Genomic DNA, 23123 nt, shown 5'->3' with positions numbered 1-23123 from the left:
CTGAACCAACTCTCCTTTCTCCACTTCCCACCCAAAGCTCCCCCCCACATGAGCGTTGACACTTACAGTTCTGTGACGTTCTCCTTTTGCATTTAAATAAGCTTTGATTGCAGCCAGACCTGCGTACTCTCCTTGGGCTCCACTGCAAGAGGAACACAAACCCTGTTACACAAGCACACAAAGCAGAAAGTGCCAGCTCTCTACGGAAACTTCAAAATTGTCCAGCCTTAATCCTTCTGAATAGCTTCAGGCAAGTGCCAGCAAATTAAAAGAAACACATCCCATGGATTAAATTACAAATGCACAAGCATTAATTAACAGCTCTTGTCTATTTTGCACATAGTAGATGAAAAAAGTTATGCCATTTTATGTGCTTACACTATGAAGTTAAATCGTTTTGGTGACTTGAGTTTATCCCCATTTCTGCACCTAGCAGGGGACTATGTGTTTGACTACAGAGAGGCAAACTAATACTGAAATGCAGAGTACAGTGTATTTAGTGAAACATAAGAACTCTTTCAGTGACATCCTAAGAGCAGAGTATGTCCTTGCTGCTCATTTTGTATCAAAACTACTAACAGGCATAAATAAGCTGCAGCAGTACTCATTAAGCTCTGCTTTATTTACTTCAGTGAGCATGCAGATCCTAGGCATTCTTCAGTCAAACCTACTGCATCAAATACCAGTTTCAACAAATATAGTTGCCAGGTCATACAGCTTATTCCTATTTCAAATCTTTAATTTTAGCTCATAGGAGGAGATCAGTAACATCACCATTTTAAGCAAGCAATGGTGGAGAAACAAGCCTTTATAGAGAGGAAATCATGTGAAAAAAGATTAAAAGAATAGAAAAAAACAAATCATGAAACTTTTAGAGAAGACAAAATAAGGTTCTACAGTTTTGAAAAAATAAATCTTGTTTTCATAAACTTGCATTCAAGGCTTCCCTTTGTCAAATCTAATCTTAGAAACTTCTTCCATTTTTGGCTTGCACATTTTCTTTAGAGATAATTTTTTGCAATTGTTAAGGAACAAACATTCAGAAAAAAATTCCTACCTGTTTGGTTGGAAGGAGATTTTGTCATAGCCAGTAATCTCACACAGGTCCTTCTCTAAATCCTTGAAAAGCTGCTGATACCCTTGAGCTTGATCCAGGGGCACGAAAGGGTGGATGTTGGCAAATTCTTTCCATGAAATAGGCTATTAAAAAAAAAAGAAAGAAAAAGCATCTGCTGCAACTAAAAATTCTGCTGACAGCCCTGTTTTGTTGTTACATTCTATGAAGGAAAGAAGCTGCCCTGTCCTCAAATAAAAATCAAGTATTTCTTGTGCAGCAAAACAAGTTTCCAAACTCATTGTAGGATGTGGCCTGGCTGAACACTGAACTTTGGCTAGAACTCAAGAAATAAAGGAAAGTTCATGACCTGAAGGGTCGGGCAACTCAGGAGGACTACAAGAATGTCATGAGGTTATGCAGGGAGAAAATTAGAAGGGCCAAAGCACAACTAGAACTTAATCTGGCTACTGTTGTAAAAAACAAAAAGTACATTAGCAACCAAAGGAGGGCTAAGGAGAATCTCCATCCTCTATTGGATGCAGAAGGAAACATAGAGACAAAGGATGAAGAAAAAGGCTAAGGCACTGCCTTCTTTGTCTCAGTCTTTAATAGTAAGACCAGTTGTTCTCTGGGCATCCAGCCCCCTGAGCTGTAAGATGTTGATGGCGAGCAGAATGAAGCCCCCATAGTCCAAGGGGAAATGGTTAGTGACCTGCTACAACACTTAAACATGCACAAGTCTATGGGCCAGATGGCATCCACCCAAAGGTACTGAGGGAGCTGGCAGAAGTGCTCACTAAGCCACATTCCATCATTTATCAGCAGTCCTGGCTAACTGGGGAGGTCCCAGCTGACCAGAGGTTAGCAAATGTGAGGCCCGTCTACAAGAAGGGCCAGAAGGAGGATCTGGGGAACTACAGGCCTGTCAGTCTGACCTTGATGCTGGGGGAGATTATGGAGCAGATCATCCTGAGTGCCATCATGTGGCAAGTAGAGGACAAGCAGGTGATCAGGCCCAGTCAGCACGGGTTTATGACAGGCAGGTCCTGCTTGACTAACCTGATCTTCTGTGACAAGGTGACCCTCTTAGTCAATGAGGGAAAGGCTGTGGATGTTGTCTGTCTGGACTTTAGTAAAGACTTTGACACTATTTCCCACAGCATTCTCCTGAATGCTCACCAAACCACTTTCCCTCATTTATCAGGAGTCTTGGCTAACCAGGGAGGCCCCAGTTGACTGGAGATTACCAAATGTGGCACCCATCTAGAAGAGCTGGAAGGAGTAGCTGGGGATCTACAGGGCTGTCAGTCTGACCTTGGTGCCTGGGAAGCTTATGGAGCAGATCATCTTGAGTGCCATCACACAGCACATGCAGAACAACCAGATGATCAGGCCCAGTCAGCATGGGTTTATGAAAGGCAGGTCCTGCTTGGCTAACCTGATCTTCTTCTATGACAAGATGACCTGCTTAGTGGACAAGGGAAAGGCTGTGACAGTTGCCTACCTAGACTTTAGTAAAGCCTTTGGCACCATTTCCCACAGCATTCTCCTGGACAAACTGGCTGCTCATGGCTTGGCCAGGTGTACTCTTTGCTGGGTAAAAATATGTCTGGATGGCTGAGCTCAGAGAGTTGTGGTGAACGGAGTTAAATCCAGTTGGTAGCTGGTCATGAGTGGTGTTCCCCAGGGCTCAGTATTGGGTCCAGTTCTGTTTAATATCTTTGTCAATGACATGGAGGATCCAGCATACCCTCAGTAAATTCGCAGATGACACCAAGTTAGGTGGGAGTGTTGATCTCCTTGAGGATAGGAAGGCTCTACAGAGGAAGGCTCTAGAGAGGACAGGCTGGACTGATGGGCTGAGGTCAACTGCATGAGGTTCAACAAGCCTAGGTGCACTTGGGTTCACAACAACCCCACGCAACTATTCAGGCTTGGGGAAAAGTGGCTGGAGAGCTGCCCGGCAGAAAAGGACCTGAGGTGCTGGTTGACAGCCAGCTGAACATGAGCCAGCAGTGTGCCCAGGTGGCCAAGAAGGCCAACAGCATCCTGGCCTGTATCAGAAATAGTGTGGCCAGCAGGAGTAGGGAAGTGATTATGCCCCTGTACTCGGCACTGGTGAGGCCGCAGCTTGAATAATGTGTCCAGTTTTGGACCCCTCACTACAATAAGGATGCTGAGGTGCTGGAGAACAAAGCTGGTGAAGGGACAAGTCCTGTCAAGAACCTCTATGAGGGAACTGGTGTTGTTTAGCCTGGAGGAGGCTGAGGGGAGACCTTAACACTCTACAACTACCTGAAAGGAGGTTGTAGTGAGGTGGGTGTTAGTGTGCTCTCAAGTAACAACTGAGAGGAAAGTAAACAGCCTCAAGTTTCACCAGGGGAGGTTTAGATTGGGTATTGGGAAAAATTTCTTCACTGAAAGGGCTGTCAAGCACTGGAACAGGCTGCCCAAGGAAGTGCTTGAGTCACCATCCCTGGAGGTATTTAAAAGAGGTATAGATGTGGTGCTTAGGGACATGGTTTGGTGGTGGACTTGGCAGTGTTAAGTTAATGGTTAGACTCGATGATCTCAAGGATCTTTTCCAACCTAAACAATTCTATGATTCTATGACTTCCAGTAACATTTTTTGTAACATTCAGAAGATGCTTAAAAACTCTTAGTTTCTCCTTCTAGGTCGGAAGGAGAACCTACCTTTATGCAGAGCTGTGGGATCACATGGCAAACAGAGAGGAGTCATGTGGAATAGTACGTAACGCTCAGTTTCACACAGTTTTGCTGCTATCCATTATAATTAGAAGGGAGTATACAAGACAGAAAACAGAAAAGGGAGAAGACATAAAGAAGGCAATGAGAGAAAGGGGAAAAAGGAAACCCAGTGAAAGACCAAAGCGAGAAGCCAACAGGGAGAGAGGAGAGGAAGCTCGTTTTGAGTCAAAAAGCCATTTGGTACCAAATAGCCTGGCTAAGGCTCTGTTTCATTTGCTACTAACTAGAAAAATGAAGATATCCATGGACTGCAGCTCCTCATGTGGGACAAAGGAGTGCTACCCTAAGAAATAGCAAACTGATAAAGAAGCATGAATTGCCAGTTCCACCTGACTCCATATTTCTGAAGATTTGACTGTAGGATAAAGGCTAAAGCAGATAGAAGTTAGGTGCTGCAGCACCACATGAGGGAACAGGACTGTGGTACCTAATTCCAAAAATTATTTTAATTATTTTTTTAAGAATGGAGTCTTCAAAGCCACTCACTCTCCTGCTCTTGTTGCACTCCTACTGTGCTTTTCAGAGCTTTTTTCCTAGCGGAAGAGGAAGCTGATGACTTTAGCTACTTCTGAAACTGTCTCCTCAGTTGTCTAGCTCAACTAGACCAAAAGCAGTCTTTATTTCTCTCCTATGGCACTGTCTAGATAATTTAGTTATGTGGATCTCAAGTAAGACAGTATTACCGCAACTTACTGTAAGTTCAGCTGAACTATTAAGCTTCATTGTGCAGGATCCCTAAAAATACAAACACATTTGTCAGTATTTATTGAAATATATAAATATGTATGTAAGTACCTATTTTTTTCTCTTTTTAGTAAATACCTACCAAAGGAATCATGCTGTGAACAAGGGAAATATCTTTGTTTTCTAATCTTTTCATGTACCGCACGATATTTGTCTCAGAGTGATAGCTGGAGGACACAAAATGTGGTGTTAAGGCAAGCAGATTAGCTATACCAGCTGGTTGATCTGTGCTCTAATACAGGAAAAGCCACAAAAAAAGAATTGAGACTGAGGATAATTTTTAATGTATACTAGGTACTTCTTTCCAAATCAGTACTTTATGCTTGCTAACAGCAATGTGGATGAAAAATGCCTACTATCATTCACTCAGAAATGTTATCAGTAAGTATGCATAATACTATGCGGATACTATGTACTCAAATAATAGCTTGTACAATCTGGCAGATTAATGGAAAAACACATCCCCCATACGACCATGAGTATTGCTTTGCTCATTTAAAATGTGAAAGATACTTAAATATGCTACTAAGTAGATAATTTCAGCGTAATGAGTGACTGTGTGAATACAGCTATAAAACTGTCCTCAACCAACTCCAGTATGACTTTTGAAAGCAGATACCTTCAGATTCCATTAAAATATAAAATATAAAGCAATTTCACAAACCTGTTGAAAACCTGATGTGTCAAGAATTTGGAAGTTCTCTTAAATGGGGTGCTAAGGATGCCTTTGGTTTCCTCGCCCATACCCTCAGCAATTAGCTCCTTGACACAAAGAAACATGGAGTCAAATAGTTTCACAGAAATTTCTCTTTTCACAGTTTCTATCAGAACTAGCTTATACTACCAGCTTACCTCACAATTTAAGTAGCTTGATGTGAAAAAAAAAGACTTATTAATATACATACCTATACATGTCTAGCATGACAACAGCATTGTGTTAAAACTGGGTACAGATGTCTCAGTAGTCCTCGTCTTGGAAGTGTTGCTGCTAATTACTAATGATACGCAACGAGAATTCCAGTGGGAGAGAAATAATTGACCAACATGTCCTACCCCCCACAAAAACAGTAGCAGCCTAAAAGCAAGATGTCCAAGCTGACTGAAAGGACTAAGTGTCACAATCAGAAAATGGCATTACTCGGTTGCAGAAATCATTGTTATCTCATGCTGCCTCTTTCTTTAAGAGAGGATCTGAAATTCTCAGTATTTAACAAATGGTCATCCTATAGACACCCACTGTCTCAAGAGCAGTTTTGCTTTTCAATAAACTTCTGAAACGTACAGATAATTTAATCTCTAGGAACTACTGTCTACTTACAGCTGAAGACTCGCAACCAAAACTCCATAATATGTCATCTAGGTCTTTCTCATTTACAGTTTCATCCAGCGATACTCCAAGCTATGGATAAAGGTAACAGTAATTACTCAAAACCCTTAATTAATTTGTTCTGGCTGAGCCAAAATATGCCAGAACACATGAGAAAATAAAGAAAAAAATCAACCTACCCAACAATATGTAAATGTAATTTCATTTTATGTAATAGATACATAAATCTATTTTATTTACATAAAATTTTCTAATTCCTATCTTTCCCATACTAAACCATCCAAGACAGATGGCTCACAAGCTTCAAGACTTGTGACCTCACTTCTAATGTTTCTAAGTGTTTTCCATGAAATATGAAAATTGCCCATTTTGCTACACCGCCTCCTCCCCCCCCATCCCATTTTACAGAACATATTAGACTCTGCAAAAAGTCCTTAGTGCCTACTAAAATGCGGTTTAGATTTCAATCTGTCTTTAAACACTGCCACAGGACCAGAATTCTGTAAGCCACCTTGCATTTCATCACTGAGTCTCTCCACTCTAGTCCTTAGTGGCACATTTAACATGAAACAATTAGATAAACTTTTTAAATAGGCATAAAATGAAAACACAACTATTGTTTCTGGAAGTTCAGTACATCACTTAACTTCACTGTTTATATTATCTTTATAATTGACTGATAGATATATCTGAGCAAATTACAGTAAGTCTTAAATAATTTTGTTCTGTTTAGCACATGTAACGACTAGAAACTAGAAAAAGTCATGCTACAAAATTTCTGAAAGGTTTAGGGAGTTGCTTACTCTGCCATCACTATAAATCCGAAAATTTATCCTTCTAAGAGCTGCTCTGTCCAAAACCTCTTTGACTGAGCAGCCACATGTGATCGTCAAGGTATCAAAGAACAGATCATGATGTAGTTTATGACCAGCTCGCCTGAGACCTATAAAAAACAGTAAGTTAATTTTATTAGCTGCATACTGTATTGCTTGCTTACACCGTACTTGCATAATAACACTATCAATGTTGTAAGTAAATGCTTTTACATATAAAGCAAAGTATTCCCCTTGTGTACAGACCAGCAAAATGACCGGCTTTTTAGTGAAATGTCACTGCGCACAAAATGCATCTAAATCAGGTTCAGACCTAATTAATAATGCAGATTGAGTCTAGGGAAGATCCTTCTGACACATCAGATTTGTAATATATACAGTAGCAGAATTGATATATCAATGCAATAAGGACAAAATCACAAGACTGGAAAGAAAAATTTTGTTATGTAAATGGGTATTAACCATCATGGACCTTGCCATAACAAAGTTTAGAGTCTTAGAGCTTTTCACAGCAGCAAAAGGTCTTCTGGCTAAGCTGGCAAATAAAGCATGGATAATTGTGGCAATCGTTCCTCAGTTCCCAGCACTCCAGTTCTGCATAGCCCCTCCTGACAGCAACGATAGTCATGCCAGTGAAAAAAACCTACCAGACCACATAGTCCAGCTGCAATCATTATTTTCCACTACAGATTCTGTACTTTTGGTCAGCTGTTAAGCTTTGGGATTTCGGTGTTCATAGCAGGTATGATACTCCACCCAACTGAACTGAAATGTTCCTATTTCTTTATTTCTTATTTTTGCTATGTTATTAATACTCTGTGCAGATCAGATTTCTGTGTGTAAGCTAGGATGGTCCAGTAAGTGAAGTACAGAGCTTGCAGCTGGAAAACAGCATTTGAAGCTTATCATCTAGAGATTTGCTGTGTAGACTTCTGTTAGTTTCCCAAAGAAGCAGAACTAATGCTTGCAAGCTCATTGATACCTAATTCTTGGATGTCATTATCATAAGTACACAAAAACATTAGCTATGAGTTTTGTGTTAAAATGTTATCCCTAGAGTTGAGAGAACACACATCAGCTGGCAAAAAAAACCCCATAAATTTAAGACGTATTATTTAAGAAGGTGTAAGGATTTAAGAACAGTTTCTGCAAATATTAAATACTTACCTTCAGCCAAGATTAGAGTAGCATTGTGTACCCGTCTTGCAATATGCCTTAATCCATCAGACCCATGGTATACACCAAACATGGCTGCCATATTAGCCAGAAGAGCCTAGGATCCAAATACAATTTATGACATTATTACTATCATCACCACCGTCATCAAAGATTATTTCATGTTAGTTTACTGGAAAGTTTCTCCAGCACCAGGGACAACCACATATCATCGGCTGCTGTTATGCTTGATTATGTGTTGCCTACAAAACAAAAGGTGGGAAAGGCAAAATACCTTTATGAAAATGTAAGCACTGATTATTAATTCAAGACCCATTGAAATGTAACCTTATCAGCAATAAACATGAACTTAAATTCAATTACCACAACAAAGACGTTTGAAGACTCGCAAATAAAGCTAGTCTCATAGGAAACTCATTGTTTAGGATCGGTACAAAACATTTATGGAATATCTCATGAATACTAAGTAATTAAGCTCCTTTTAATATTAATAATCCCTTCTCAAAATCTGGCACAATACTAAGGGTATGATCAAAACATTGATAGGAGTAGAAAAATTATGAACTTGCCTGGCTGGAGGTCTGCGGAGGCATTCTGAAGATAACTATTTTGGATAATTACTTACTTTATCATGGTATTTTCCTGTAAAGATAGCTCTTTGGCAATGTAGTAATTTGCATCACATCACATTGCCAAAATACAAGTTGTGGTAATTTGAACAAGTAGTTTTAGAATTTTAAAACGGATTTTTTTTTTTTGCCTTGAGTGGGCAATTTCAGATTATTAGAATTCCCCCTGTTTTATTAAGAAATCTGTCTCATTCATCACAAACACAGCACTACTCAGTGGCATTCACCCTATGTGACAGATGGACTCATGATGCCACAAAATTCAGGGCTAAAATCTTTATTAAAGGAAACAGATATTAATGCACTCTTTTCAAGCAGGGTTCCATTTTTCAAAGGACTCCAAATAAATACACAAACACCAGAATATTTCAATGTTCTTCATTTTTCTAGTAGAAACTCTCAAAAGTAAAGCTAACTCAAATTACTGTGATATTAGGACTATAAGCTTTTGGTTTAACTGGCTCCTTTCTACCGCTGAAAATAAAGCGTGACAGGTTACCTGTGCTGTGCAGATGTTGCTGGTAGCTTTATCCCTCCTGATATGCTGCTCTCGTGTTTGCAAAGCAAGTCGGTACACTTCCTTTCCATTTGCATCTCTAAGTCACAAGTGAAAATGTTGCTTCTGTTACTTTACATTTACAGTAATTTAAGACACTGGGCTCTATGCATGCAAACCTGAAACTAGTTATCTATCCTCTGAGACAGAAGGGTGCTAGAGAGAATAAAGCATAAGTCAGGACAGCTGTGATATCAAACAGAGAGTGAGACTAAAGTCTCTAGATTTCTATTTACATCATGGCTGGCAAGTGTGTCTGGTCAGGTAGAGCACACAGTGAGTTTTCTAAACGTACTACACCAAAACTTGGTATTTGACTTAAAATGCCACAGATTATTGCAGCTGTTTTAACTGAATAGTAATCCAGAACTTAATTTGAACAAACACTGAGAAGGCAGCATGGCAGCATCTTTTCTGATGATGTTAAGTAAAAGCATGTTGAGTTTGTATACAAAAATAACCCATCCAACAAGGTTGTGTGAAATAACTGAAAGTGCTCTGGCCAATCCATCGTTTAAGAGGTCCTTTGGGTTCCTAACATGTTAAAAGTGGAGAGGTAAGAAACAATCTAATACCCTTTAAAACTATGAACACTTTCAGAACAGCCACAAAAAGAAATGGAGATACTATTTTTAAAAAATATATATATTTATGCACATATGTTGGCGCTTGAATAACTAGACTACTTGCCCCAAGTACTTGCGCACCAGTTATATGACATTTAAATAATTTTTACTCTAGCAGTTGTTGGGGATTTTGACTATACAGCTTAGTTTATCATCAGTCCATCCAGAGGGACCTTGACAGGCTGGAGAAGTGGGCTGACAGGCACCTCATGAAGCTCAACAAGTGGAATTGCAAAGTGCTGCCCCTGGCAAAGAACCCCAAGCATCAGTACATGCTGGGGGCCAGGCAGCTCGAAAGCAGCTTGGCAGAAGAGACCCTGGGGTCCTGGGGAACACCATGTTGAACGTGAGCCATCAGTGTGCCCATGCAGCATAGAAGGTGAACGGTATCCTGGGCTGCATTGAGCAAAGCTTTGCCAGCAAGTCAAGGGAGGTGATCCCTGCCCTCTTCTCAGCACTGGTGAGGCCACACCTGGAGTGCTGTGTCCAGTTCTGAGCTCCTCAGTACAAGAGAGACACGGACGTACTGGAGAGGGTCCAGTGAAGGGCCACAAAGATGTTGAAGGGACCAGGCCTCTCCTCTGAGGAAAGGCCGAGAAAGATGGGACATTTCTGCCTGGAGAAGGCTCAGGGAGGACCTCATCAACGTTATATAAATATCTGAAGGGAGGGTGCAAAGAGGACAGAGCCAGACTTGTGTCAGCAGTGCCCAGTGACAGAACCAGAGGCAATGGGTTCAGACTGAAACACAGGTGGTTCCTCCTGAACATGAGGAAACACTTTTTCACTGTGAGGCTGACTGAGGACTAGTACAGGTTGCCCAGAGAAACTGTGGAGTCTCCATCCTTGGAGATCTTCAAAAGACATCTTGACATGGTCCTGGGCTACTAACTCTAGGTCAACCTGCTTGAGCAGGGGTGTTGGACCAGATGACCTCCAGAGGTCCCTTCTAACCTCAATCATTCTGTTATTCTGTGATCAAAAACTTAAAAAAATCCATGGCAGAAAGCTGCATTGAGAAAGTACTGTAGCTTTTTCATTTTAACATTTTCTTTTCCAACTTTCTTGAGATGTGGAAAGATGAAAGTAGACTAAAAATATTAAACTAGGTGTAGTCACAGAGTAGCAGTAGCATGACTTTGATAAATAGGGTTAATCTTCTTTTGTAAAAGATTGTACCAGACTTCTGAGCAAAGTCTGAATTGGGGATCAGATTTCAGATCTATGAGTAAAGCCTAAGGATACCGTTACAATAAGCAGGATGACTGAAGATCTATTTGAAGGAGTATTACCATACAAATGAAATATTGCTAAGCTTATTGATAACTGTTAATGTCATTATTTATTTTGGTTACTGAAGTACTTCTGAATAACTTCTGCGCCAAAGATATGAAATCTTTCCATTGACAATTACTTCACGTTTCTACTATTCCCAGTTAGAAATCCTGCCAAAATTCAAAATATGTCACCAATAACAGGAATTAGAGGTAAGTTTTTGCATGCTATTCCTCTGCTTTGTTTAAGCTTGACTAAAATTTGAAGAGAAGAGCTACTGATGTCATCTATCTGGACTTCTGTAAGGCCTTTGACATGGTCCCCCACAACATCCTTCTCTCTAAATTGGAGAGAGACGGATTTAATGGGTGGACTATTGAGTGGATGAGAAATTGGTGGGATGGTCACATCCAGGGGGTAGTGGTCAATGGCTCAATGTCCAGATGGAGAATGGTGATGAGTGGTGTCCTTCAGGGGTCCGTATTGGGACCAGTACATTTTAGCATCTTCATCAATGACACAGACAGTGACATCAAGTGCACCCTCAGCAAGTTTGCAGATGACACCAAGCTGAGTGGTGCGGCTGACACACCTGAGGGATGGGACACCATCCAGAGGGACCTGGACAAGCTCAAGGAATCGGCCCGAGGTGTGAACCTCATGATGAGGTTCAACAAGGCCAAGTGCAGGGTCCTGCACCTGGGTCGAGGCAACACCTCAATACAGGCCAGGGATGAAGGGATTGAGAGCAGCCCTCCTGAGAAGGACTTGGGGATGCTGGTGGATGAAAAGCTGGACATCATAAGCCAGCAATGTGCGCTTGTAGCCCAGAAGGCCAACCGTATCCTGGGCTGCATCCAAAGCAGCGTGGCCAGCAGGTCAAGGGAGGTGATTCTGCCCCTTTACTCCGCTCTGGTGAGACCCCACCAGGAGTACTGCATTCAACTCTGAAGCCCTCAGCGCAGGAAGGACATGGACCTGTTGGAGTGGGTCCAGAGGAGGGCCACAGAAATGCTCAGAGGGATGGAACACCTCTCCTGTGAGGACAGGCTGAGAGAGTTCGTGTTGTTCAGCCTGGAGAAGAGAAGGCTCCGGTGAGACCTTATTGCAGCCTTCCAGTCCTTAAAGGGGTCTTATAAGAAAGATGGGGACAGACTTTTCAGTGATGCCTGCTGCAATAGGACGCGGGGTAATGGTTTTAAACTGAAAGAGTATAGACTCAGTCTTGATATAAGGAAGAACTTTTTCACAATGGGGGTGGTAGAACACTGGCACAGGTTGCCCAGAGAGGTGGTAGATGCCCCATCCCTGGATACCTTCCAGGTCAGGTTGGACAGGGCTCTGAGCAACCTGATGTAGTTGAAGATGTCACTGCTCACTGCAGGGGGGCTGGACTAGATGACCTTTGAAGGTCCATTCCAGCTCAAAGATTCTATGACTATATGATTCTATTTAGGAGGTTCACTGAATTTTCTGCTTCTTACATTTATGTTTTTAATGACTGTATGTCAGAGGAAGAGGTATAGCAGTACAGAACAAGTGGAATAACTTAGCTTGCAAAGCCTCATGCCATCACAACTAATCCTCTCTGCTGTTTCCGTTACCTCTTCATCCCACATTGCAGCAAGCACTATAGATAGGTCACAGCTTCATTCCACGCAAATGCAATTCTTTAACCTTACTTCCTAAAAACTGAAGGCAACTTTTTGTCTTCCAGTTTTCAAGAAAAAAGGTGTTCGGTACAACAACATGGTCAGCTGTTACTCAAAAAGGCTGCAGAAGATAGTCATAACGTGTTTTATTTCGATTTTCCCTGAAGACACTAACGGCGAAGGGAGCCCTTACCTCGTAACGCCCACCATTCTGCCCGGCATCATTCTCACTAGGTTTTCCTTGACAGCAAAGAATGCCGCGTGGGGTCCCCCGTAGCAGAGCGGCACGCCAAACCTCTGGGAGTTACCCAGGACAACATCTACCCCTAACTCTCCAGGAGGCTTCAGAATACAGAGAGCCAGGAGATCCGTCGCGCAGCAGGTGAGAGTCTGCAAACAGAGGTGCACAGAGCAGTCAGCCTCTTTTCTGAAGGAGCGGTGTTTGCACGGGAGCTAAGTTTGAGCAAGGCCTATCTTCAGGTGACTCCCTACCACTTGCACAGAGCTGCGATGCAATGGTTGTAATGGTTATAAATGGCACGGAGCTGATGATGAATGCTTTGGATGTTATCTCATGTAACAGTTTCTATGGTTATGGCTGATGTATCAGCTTGAAATCTGAGAGACCTATAAAATTTACTTTACCCCATCCTGATGAGCTCTTTCAACAAGTTCAGAGAAGTCTTCCACCTTCCCTTCAGTGTCTGGATACTGAAATAATACTCCACTGACGTCCTTTCCACTGAAATCCATCTCATGGGGTAATTTGAGCTCAGTAATAACACCTGTATAACTGGAAAACAAAAACATGCAGAAGACAACATATTCAAACCACATCCTGCCTTGTAGTGATATAATTAATGTGATGTTTTCCTGGAGTTACATATGACTTTTTTCTTTAACATACAGAGAGTTGAACCTGCTTTGCAGCACTAAACATTGAGAAAGTTTCATGTCATGGTATATAATACTGAAAAATAATTGCATTTGATACCATCATCATAAATATGGAGCAAAGCAGAGCAGAGGATGCATAAGCTACTTGATATCAACATTTTGTTGCTTTGGCATGTTTAACTTTGAGAACCAAGTCATATTTTTAGAAGATGGTTACTTTAAACTGTAAACTTAAAATGGATTTAGCTTTCATTAAAAGAGAGGTTTTGCTATCCAGGGTAATTCATTTCCTAGTTAAAAAAAATGATCACACTGAATTCAATAACCAAATGTATGTATCTGCGCAAACAAGGGGACAATAAAATTCTTTCTTTTTATCAGATGTTTAGTCTCTTTTTAGACATCTTTAATTACTTTCAGTTGTATTTGAATGGAAAAGTAGAAGCAAATGTTAACAAACTTCTGCTTATATTCTGCAAAGAAAGCATAATCCTACATTCCAAAAATGATAGGTATATGGTGTAAGAGGCATACATGAAAAATTATTTAATATAAGTGAAAAGACGTGGTGGAAAATGGAGAAAAACATTACTTTGCTCTAGTTTGGACCACTGCTATAGTTTGAGGGTGGCATCGGGCATCTACATAGAACTTCCTTCTTTTGTTGTGCCTGTTTTCAGAAAAGGAAAAAAAGAAGGGTTACATATCAAGAATATATTGTTTTCCATGGAAATAAAATTAATTCGTTTTCTAAATGTGAGTCCTCCTAAGTTCAAAGGCAGTTTTAAATTTTGATTATCATATCCAAATTAAGTTTAAGATTAAATGAAAGCTCTGGTCCATTTAAAATAAGAAAAGTGCATTTCAGACACTCAAGTAATATTCGTACATGACAAAAATTAAAACAGACTGTGAAACAGAACAAGGAGACAATTGCCTCCACACACATATACTCTTTTAAAGGAGTACAGCTGTGGTCTTTAATACAGATTTTCAGTGTTGCCTGGATAACCAAACATGGGCCATCATAATAGTAAAATGGAGACTAAGGCAATTGCCTAGTTTTCTCTGGTAAACATGATTTTATGTCAGACTGATGCTTTGAACAATTAAATAGTTACAACACAGTCTCTGCTATGTAATCTCCTTCCTGATACACAGACCTACAGTGACCTTCAATCACCTCTCAGATTTAATTTGATTTGCAGATGCCTTTCAAATGCCGATCCCTGCCAGTAAATTCGGATACACCAGTTAACAGTTTCAGTTTTAGCAACTTAGGACTGACATACTCCACCAGTTTTTAAAGCTCCTTTTAACCACTAGTAGAAAAAAACAATTCTTGCCTTCGGTGTTCATGGACACCGGAGATTCACGCCGCAGACTGAGGTTATGTGATAAAAGCTGCTCTGCACGCCCACAGAGAGGCAACGGTTGTGGGGGGGACACCCAAATAACACCCTGTCCCTGCTGCTCCCAGGCCCACCACAGGAGCTACCAGCCCACCAGGGACCCATCTCCACAAGCACAGAGGAGCAGAGCAGCCCCAAGGAAGGTGGGAAGCCAAATTAATTAACCCAGACACACTGTCTGGACCCCTCCGGGGCAGAGACGTTATGGGATGCAGGGCAAGAGCGTTCTGGGGTTGCAAGGGCTTTTCATGAGGTGTGGAAGGGAAAAGGGACACAGCTAGGTGATTCTGGGAGGAACAAGTGTAAGGAAATAGAGGGGTAAGGGGGTAAAAAGGGACAGTCATGTATAAATAGCTGCTGGTTGATGCACTTCCACCCAACTGTCTGTCCTCTCTTAGCGTTAAATTCCTTTCTGGTTCTGTCCATGGGTGAGAGGAACCTGTACTCCATGCGCAGGAGTGGGTGTATGTGGCTGTCTGGGTGCCAGCGTCTGGAGTCAGACCATGGAGGATCCACACGTCCACGGTGCAGCAACTGGAGTGAGGGGAGTGAGTGGACTTCAGTGCCAGCAACTGGAGGAGCACCTCAGCCATAGGGGCCTGCGTGTCTGCGGCGGGCGCCCCTCGGGCGGGTTTTTGTGTTTGGGGTCAGCTGGTGCCACAGGTAGGGCAGCCAGACTCTCTCCAGTAGGTCCATGTCTCTCTTGTACTGAGGAGGCCAGAACCGGACACCAGTGTGGCCTCATCAGTGCTGAGGAGAGGGCAAGGATCACCTCCATTGACCTGTTGGTAAGGCTCCTCCTGATGCAGACCAGGATACCATTCACACTGCTGGCTCATGTTCAACTTGGTGTCCCCTAGGACCTCCATAGGCCTCTTCTGCAAAGCAGCCTTCCAGCCTGCCAGCCCCCACCATGTACCCCATATGCCTGGGGTTGTTCCTCCACAGGTGCAGCACTTTGCACTTTCCCTTGTTGAGCTTCTTGAGGTTCCCGTCAGCCCATTTCTCCAGCCTGTCATGGTCCCTCTCTATGTCAGTACAACCCTCTGGTGTATGAGCTGCTCCTCCCTGTTTTGTACCATCAGCAAGGATACACTCTGGCTCATCATCCAGACCATTAATTGGACCCAGTGTTGCCCCTGGAGTAGGCCATTAATAACTGGCCTCTAACTAGACTTCACATCACTGATCACTGCCCAGGCATTCAGACAGTTTTCAATCCACCTCACTCACGCTTCATCCAGCCCATACTTCTTCAGCTTCTCTGTGAGGATCCTACGGGACACCATCAAGGTAGATGATATCCACTGCTCTTCCCTCATCTACCAAGCCAGCCATTTAATCCTAGAAAGTTAACAGATTTGTCAGGCATGACTTCCCCCATGTGAATCCATGCTGGTGACTCCTGATCACCTTCTTGTCCTTCACACGCCTGGAAATGGTTTCCAGGACTAGTAGTTGTTCCACTGCGTTCAAGGTATCAAGGTGAGGCTGACTGGCCAATAGTTCCCTGTATCCTCATTCCTGCCCTTCCTGAAAAGAAGAGTGACATTTGCGTTCCTCCAGTGCTGAGGCACCTCTCCCAGTTGCCATGATGGTTCAGAGATAATCAAGAGTGGCCTCGCAATGACGTCAGGCGGCTCCCTCAGCGCTCATGGGTGCATCACATCAGGGCCCATGGCCCTGTGTATGTCCAGTCTGCTTAAGTATTCTCTAACATGACCCTCCTCCATCAAGGGAAGTCTTCCTTACTCTAGACTTCCCCCTGGTCTCTAGGTCCTTAGGTTTCTTAAGGCTTTAGGTGTCTGAGTTAAACATTCACATCAACACTGTGAACTTCTCTGGGAACTTAATAACATGGGCTATAGTTGTTTAGTGATCTGCTGGCAGAGAAAAGACCACGCTCAACTTCAACCCACTCACCTATCCATGAAAGACACCTTCCAAGCTCCCGAATTCCTTCCTGCTGTGATTTAACCATACATTTAAAGATAGTACCTGTGACACAATTGCATGGCTTCTGCAGCAGCTGTCCCCTCATCCAGCAAAGATGCATTAGCCACATCCATTCCTGTGATATCGCACACCATAGTCTGGTAATTTAGCAGGCTCTCCAGCCTGCCCTGGGAAACCTCAGGCTGGTAAGGAGTATACTGGGTAACCCTGTAAGAAAAGAATTCTGTGTTTGGGTCTAGGAAAACCGATGTGTAACAGAATTATGCCAATATATAACTGAACTGTGTCATAGGAAAAATAAATTATAAAGCATAATTCCCTAACATGAAAGTTTGCTAGAAAACAGTTATTTTTAGATGGCTGTAATTTATTACTGTCTTGGAAACCTGAAAATATTTTCTCTTCCGGTATTGACTTGGCTTTATACAGAGGAAGAATTCTATTTCTCCATCTTGAAAAGAGAAATAGCTTTTAAAACATAGGTGTGAGCGCATCTTGGAGAAGGGAGAGGGGAAGTAAGCACTGACAGTGGAATAACTGAGTCAAGTCACAATATCCAAATGAGGATGCTTAGTTCAATCATATCTAGATATTGTCATTATCTTTCAATGTTATTTCGCAGGTCTTTACTTGCTAAATCTTCTCCATGCTTATGGGAGGAAAGGCACTCAGCATTTCACAGTATCAAAGCTCAGAAATATGCAACTTCTTGTGAAATGACAGTTTCCATATATGTTAGTGAAGGGAAGTGAGACTGATGTGAGTTTTATCTGTTGTCATTTGGAGAATAAAACAGAGGCAACGTAAGCAATGCCTGAGAAAAGGCAACAATCTAAGGGAAACACTCCATTTTAACAGTCCAGAAAAACAAAGCAGCATGGATCCAGGGATGAAAGGCAAGAACAGAGATCAGGCTCTCCTCTCACTGCTGAAAATTTGGTTCCTGGATTCCATGGTTGTTCAGGACAGACTTCATACCAGTTTGAATTCAGAGTAGTGGCCAGAAAAAAGTGGTAAGTGGGAACACTTGTGGCCTCTGTTTTCTAACGATGGAAGAAGACAACAGTTTGTCTCCTGAAAGGGCAGTAATAAGCCCGAGACTTTTGAAATATGCTTATGGGTGAATGTATAATCCTTAAAAAGACAGTGAAGTTTTTGGAAGCTCAAGTCATGTAACGTTAATAGAAGGTGAGCAACAAAGATTTTGCAAGAACAAGCTGCAGATCCTGTGGTATGGAACAAGATGAGAGGAACAATAAGATAGCAATGCAAGAGACAAGGTAGGAAAAAAGTCCTGAAGAAGAGAATGGAAGAGCTAGAAAGGAGGACATACTCAATAAGTGAACTCAAAGTGTAATAGATGATGCTAATGTATTTACTGTATATTTAAATGATGCATCTTCTCAAATTTCTTACATATACTATTCAGTACAGAAACAGAAAGCAATAGGTATATATTACATTAGATAAATATTGATGATTTCCCCAAATATGGAAGGTTTTCCCTGCTTCTTAGCCAAGTCTGACATGAAACGACTATTCTTTTTGAGAGCTGACAATTAATAAGGTGAAACAAACTTAAAGTAAAGGACAGACCACTAGTAGAATTTGAAACCAACATATACGAGCTACAGAAAAAAGATAATGCATCTGAAAACACTGAAAAACTGAGATTGAAGTTCAGTCATGAATACATGAAATTTTTTGATTATCTGACTTTTATGGACTTGACATCACTGGTAAGGCCAAAACTGAAACAAAACAAAACAAGCTGTATTTAATTTAAATATGTACCTATATATAGACATTGCAGTGTAGAAAGAGACAGACTAAAGCTGTACAACTAGGAGCCATCCAGCAGCAAGAAGTTCCATCCAGCCTGTAAAACTACCAAACGCCGTACTGTATATAAGAGTTCTAGATGCATCACTTGGCACTTTATGCATCTTTGAAGAGCAGTTGTAAGGGTGTTCCTAAAACAGTATGTTACCCATGGGTTTGAGAAAGCTGGATACTCTTATGATAAGGCATGGAGACGTGCCAGTTTCCCCTCAAAGCATAAACACTGAATTTACTGCCAATTTGGCATGTTTTGTCGCTCCTTTTGCAGCTTTCTGTATCTGGTCTTCAAGTAGAAACCAGCTACATAATGTTTATATCAGATTTTTGCACAGTATGCAGTAATTTTCAGAATGCAATACCTAAATGACAAGTGCTACTAGTTAGTAAGTTTACTAAGTTACACTACCAATGTAAAGATTGCAGATGTCCTTGGTACAGGTACTTTATTCTTACATATTTAATGTCTGGAGGAAAAGGCATCAAGTCAGCTGTGCTTTGGAGACCTCTGCATCATGCTCTGTTGTATGGTTTTAGTGTGACTTTAAAGGCCTTCTTGATTTTCAAGATCTGATAGGTATTTTTCCCCATTTAAGCCCCTGAAATTAATACTATACTGTTTTGACATATATGTTAATAAGAAGCCTATATGTAAGCTTATTTCTGAAACCAAATATTCTCCACATCTTCAGTTATTCGTTTATGTTCATGGCAGGGCACAGAATTAATTCGGTTTTTTTTTAGCACATTGGGTGTGAAAGAATTTAATGAATATGTTAATATGGTCTACAGCAGAAGAAGGACTATGCATCCATACCAGCAGACAGATGACAGGTATTCATACATTTGAGGGGTCTGTGCTGAAAGTCATATAACTGGTGGTATGCCCCAAAATAAATCCTTCTGCCTGCATTTCAAAGTTGAGATGTTCTAAGGATAAAGTAAGTTACACTTCGGACGACTATTTATTTGTTTGGAAAAAACAGGCTAATACTTTTGTTAGCATCAACTAAGCAGTGTATGGAAAACACTTCTAAGACTACCACCCCATAGAATTGTTAGTCACAGATTGCTAGGAGCAAGGAAGTGTTAGCAGCCAGTAACCAAGGCCAAAAGGAAATCGAGTATCAAAAATAAGGGATTCTTATCCTCTACCTTCTGTGACTACATCAAATCCCTCACGTAGGGGACTGGAATTTTAACTGCAGCATTTCAGGGCCACAAGAGAAATTACTTTGTGTGTTCTCTACCAATCAAAGTGTTCTTTGGATAAAAAGTGATCTGAAAAATATCTACCCCAAGTGTTTTGAAATAGCTTCTTTCACGAACACAGAAGTAGTTTAAATGGGATTCAGACAAAGAAAAAGGACGCCTGTGCTTTTCTAAAGCTACCAGCACAAGAAATTCCTGCATGCTGACTTCCCAGGCACTTACCAGTGCATAGTTTTGGTCAGACAGTTTTATCTCACAGTAATTACGCTATTCAGATTTTATTGTGTAGAGAGATATTGTAGGTCATTGTCCAAATGCTTCAAAATGTTTTGAAACTCCAACAGTGCTGGGTATTTTCCTAACAGAATCTGAGGTTTGGGAAGACTTTTGTGGTAATATTCTAAAGAAAGCAGTGTGGGTCAGTGGTCCCATTTTCAAATGAAAATACATTTTGTTCTGAACAGCTTCCTCCTGAAATCTACCCCTTTGCTTCCTACCTTCTCCTAGCAAGCCCAAGCGTCCTAGATGCTGTGAAGTCCTTCGCTCCTGTGTTCGCAGACGTCTGCGAACAATCTTTTAGAAACTGACGCTGTGTTCCAGTGCAATGATGAACGCCAAGCAGTGAGGAACTACGCGTCACGTGCGAGGAGCAGAACTGACCCGACACAAAAAGCCTGCGCTGGCAGCACTTCCCTTGGAGCTGCGGCGTGAGGTGTGTTAGCACGGAAAGCCTTGCACACTCAGCAGATGCAGGGAGAGGTCTGATTTCTTAAAACAGCTTCCAGAAAGTCTGTACACTTGCTTTTGCACACGTGAACACATGCATACACCCTCTCCCCAACAAGCCTTTTGGCTTTCACTTGAGCCATCTAAAAGTTTAGCTTTCAGCCATCTAGTTTGACTTCGCTGGACAAACCATGAACAGATTTATGGATTCTGTTTTATTAGCACTAAATAATTTTTTAGGATTTAAGAATATGCAGTTCATTTTGGTCCACTTTTTAACTGTACTTATTTTTGCCTCTAGCAACTGATTGTTTGTTTTGCAGCACTGTACTGAAACATTTAGATCGCAAAAACTGGGTGGGGATAAGGCCAAATACAACTTTGCATAGAGGTAGTGCATAGATTTCTTGAATCCAAACAATGCAACTTTTTCATCAGTTCAGAAGTTTGAGATGCAAATAGAGAAGATAAGTCTAAAAAATACATAGACTTGGAGGTCTACAGATATATAGACCCATTTATGGCAACCCAAAGTACAAAAAATACAGCATCTAAGTAACAATGGCTTTTTACACTGACTAATTTGACTCTTTGGTTGGTTGGGTTCATATATATATATAAAAACCACCTTTAAATACTGCTTTTATTAAAATAAAAATTACTCAGTAATAAAGACAACCGTTATTACTTTAATACAGTACCAAAAAAAGGATGTTACTGCCTAGAGGTAAGGGAACTTGTAAACCAAACGAGACAATGCAGCGTATCAGTGTATTCAGTCTGTTGGAAAGCGAGACTCCACATTAAATTTAGTTTTTCTGTTACATCATTTCTGAGTTACAGTTTTTTAGAGAAATGTCAATGCTAAATGAGTATTTATAATCAAGCCTTAGTGCTTTTGTCAGGAAAAGTCCATCAAGAGACAAAACCCCATTATTATTTAGATTAATGCTGTTCACAAGATACAAATCAATACATTAAAATATTTTCCTTGTTACATTTAAGTAAAAAAAAAAAAAACCACAACAAACCAACAACATCCAAATTCAAGTCTGTCAGACAGGCTACTCTTCTGCTTGTCCCAAAAAACTGAAACATCAGTGGGGTGATGAGAATGAAGTACAATGTTCTCAGCCTCTTTGTAAATGAATTATCAAGTATTGCTCTCTACCTAGTTTCAGGCACCAGAGAATTTTTTATTCAGACAAGAATGTACTTTATGGATACACATTCAAACTCTTGAAGGTCTCTGGTTTAAAAAAAAAAAAGAAAAATCAAGAAAGGAATACACCAAGAGAAAAGCTTTTAAAACTTTCAAGGCTTCTTGCTTCCTCATAAGAAAACCATAATCACAGTATTACATAGTATTTAACTACCTCCACCCAAAATTGCATATACCCGTGGAAGAGGGAGTTGGTTTAAATTTAGGCAGAAGTTAGGAAAGAATTATTTTAGTTTAGGAGTTAAGTCTGTATTCTGCCTTAAAGCAAACAAATATTCTTGTTTTAATTCATAATAAATAGAAGCTGTGAATGAAAGTCACAAAAATCAATGAAATATTTTACAGAAAAAGCATCTTCTAAAGTAAGAAGTATTCATTTTCCTTTCCAGCTTCAGCTTGAACCAGACAGTTCCCACACTTACACATCACTATCAAATATATGAAAGCCTTACTCAGAAAAATAGGTTGGGGTGTATTTGTCTATGCTGGTTCACGAGACGAACTTCAAACATATATTTATACATACGAGTTTAAAAAGAAAATGTGGTACATTACCATCCTGCATTCTCCAACAAATTCCGTGCAATGGGCTGAGGAACTGAGCAGTTGTAATAACCCATGCCTATATAAGACCTCCATATCTTGTTCTTGCTTGCAATATTGTATAGAGTTTCAAGGATTTCATTTTCACCTAATTGAAAAGAAATGATGTCAGAAAACTACAGTTACATATAACGTTAACAGTTTTTAACTGAAATGCCTTGTACCCCTGTGTAAAAAAAATGCAACACTGGTGATGCAAGTATAAACAGTAGCAGAATAAAGTGCAAACCAGGAATGGTAAAGATAAAACAATAAGCTGGTAAAATATTCTGGAAAAGCTTAAATTCTGCCAAAATTCTGGAAAATGCAACAACTCAATAATAACAGGGTGGAAACACTAGTGAGAGAAACAGCTGTTGGCAAACAGCTTATGGAGCCCTTTTTGTGCGAATGCAATGTAGATTCTGGGTCTCTTGCACGTGCATTACAATATATCTCAGAAGGCAACTTCTACTAGCTACACCTTGCAGAATCAGCACTGGGTGAAGCCACAGCCATCCACAACTACAGAATCACAGAATAGTTTGGGTTGGAAGGGACTTTCAAAGGTCACCTAGCCCAGCCCCCCCGTGCAGTGAGCAGGGACATCTTCAACTAGATCAGGTTGCTCAG

General features: G+C 41.0%; 1 protein-coding gene across 2 annotated transcripts in view; it reads right to left on the bottom strand.

Annotated features, from left to right (window-relative positions):
* The window catches only part of GLDC (glycine dehydrogenase (decarboxylating)), a 37553-nt gene extending 14953 nt beyond the window's left edge, over positions 1–22600 (bottom strand). The window contains exons 1-15 of one of the 2 annotated variants that reach the window (XM_010288678.1): positions 22464–22600; positions 16952–17116; positions 14154–14211; positions 14002–14003; positions 13290–13437; positions 12838–13034; positions 9035–9131; positions 7898–8003; positions 6701–6840; positions 5889–5969; positions 5235–5332; positions 4653–4737; positions 4520–4561; positions 1058–1200; positions 67–142 (exon numbers count right to left, since the gene is read on the bottom strand). In XM_010288678.1, the coding sequence (XP_010286980.1) occupies positions 67–142; positions 1058–1200; positions 4520–4561; positions 4653–4737; positions 5235–5332; positions 5889–5969; positions 6701–6840; positions 7898–8003; positions 9035–9131; positions 12838–13034; positions 13290–13437; positions 14002–14003; positions 14154–14211; positions 16952–17116; positions 22464–22528 (1503 nt within the window). In that variant the 5' untranslated portion in view covers positions 22529–22600. Of the gene's footprint in view, positions 1–66; positions 143–1057; positions 1201–4519; positions 4562–4652; positions 4738–5234; positions 5333–5888; positions 5970–6700; positions 6841–7897; positions 8004–9034; positions 9132–12837; positions 13035–13289; positions 13438–14001; positions 14004–14133; positions 14212–16951; positions 17117–22463 lie in introns of both variants that reach the window. The other variant, XM_010288677.1, reaches the window with a different exon arrangement.
* Between the last annotated feature and the right edge of the window lie 523 nt (positions 22601–23123).

This window comes from Phaethon lepturus, unplaced genomic scaffold (genome assembly GCF_000687285.1).
Source record: "Phaethon lepturus isolate BGI_N335 unplaced genomic scaffold, ASM68728v1 scaffold16826, whole genome shotgun sequence".
In the NCBI taxonomy this organism is placed as follows: domain Eukaryota; kingdom Metazoa; phylum Chordata; class Aves; order Phaethontiformes; family Phaethontidae; genus Phaethon; species Phaethon lepturus.
The sequence above is the reverse complement of the archived record's forward strand: the minus strand, read 5'-3'. Positions and strand labels throughout refer to the sequence as shown.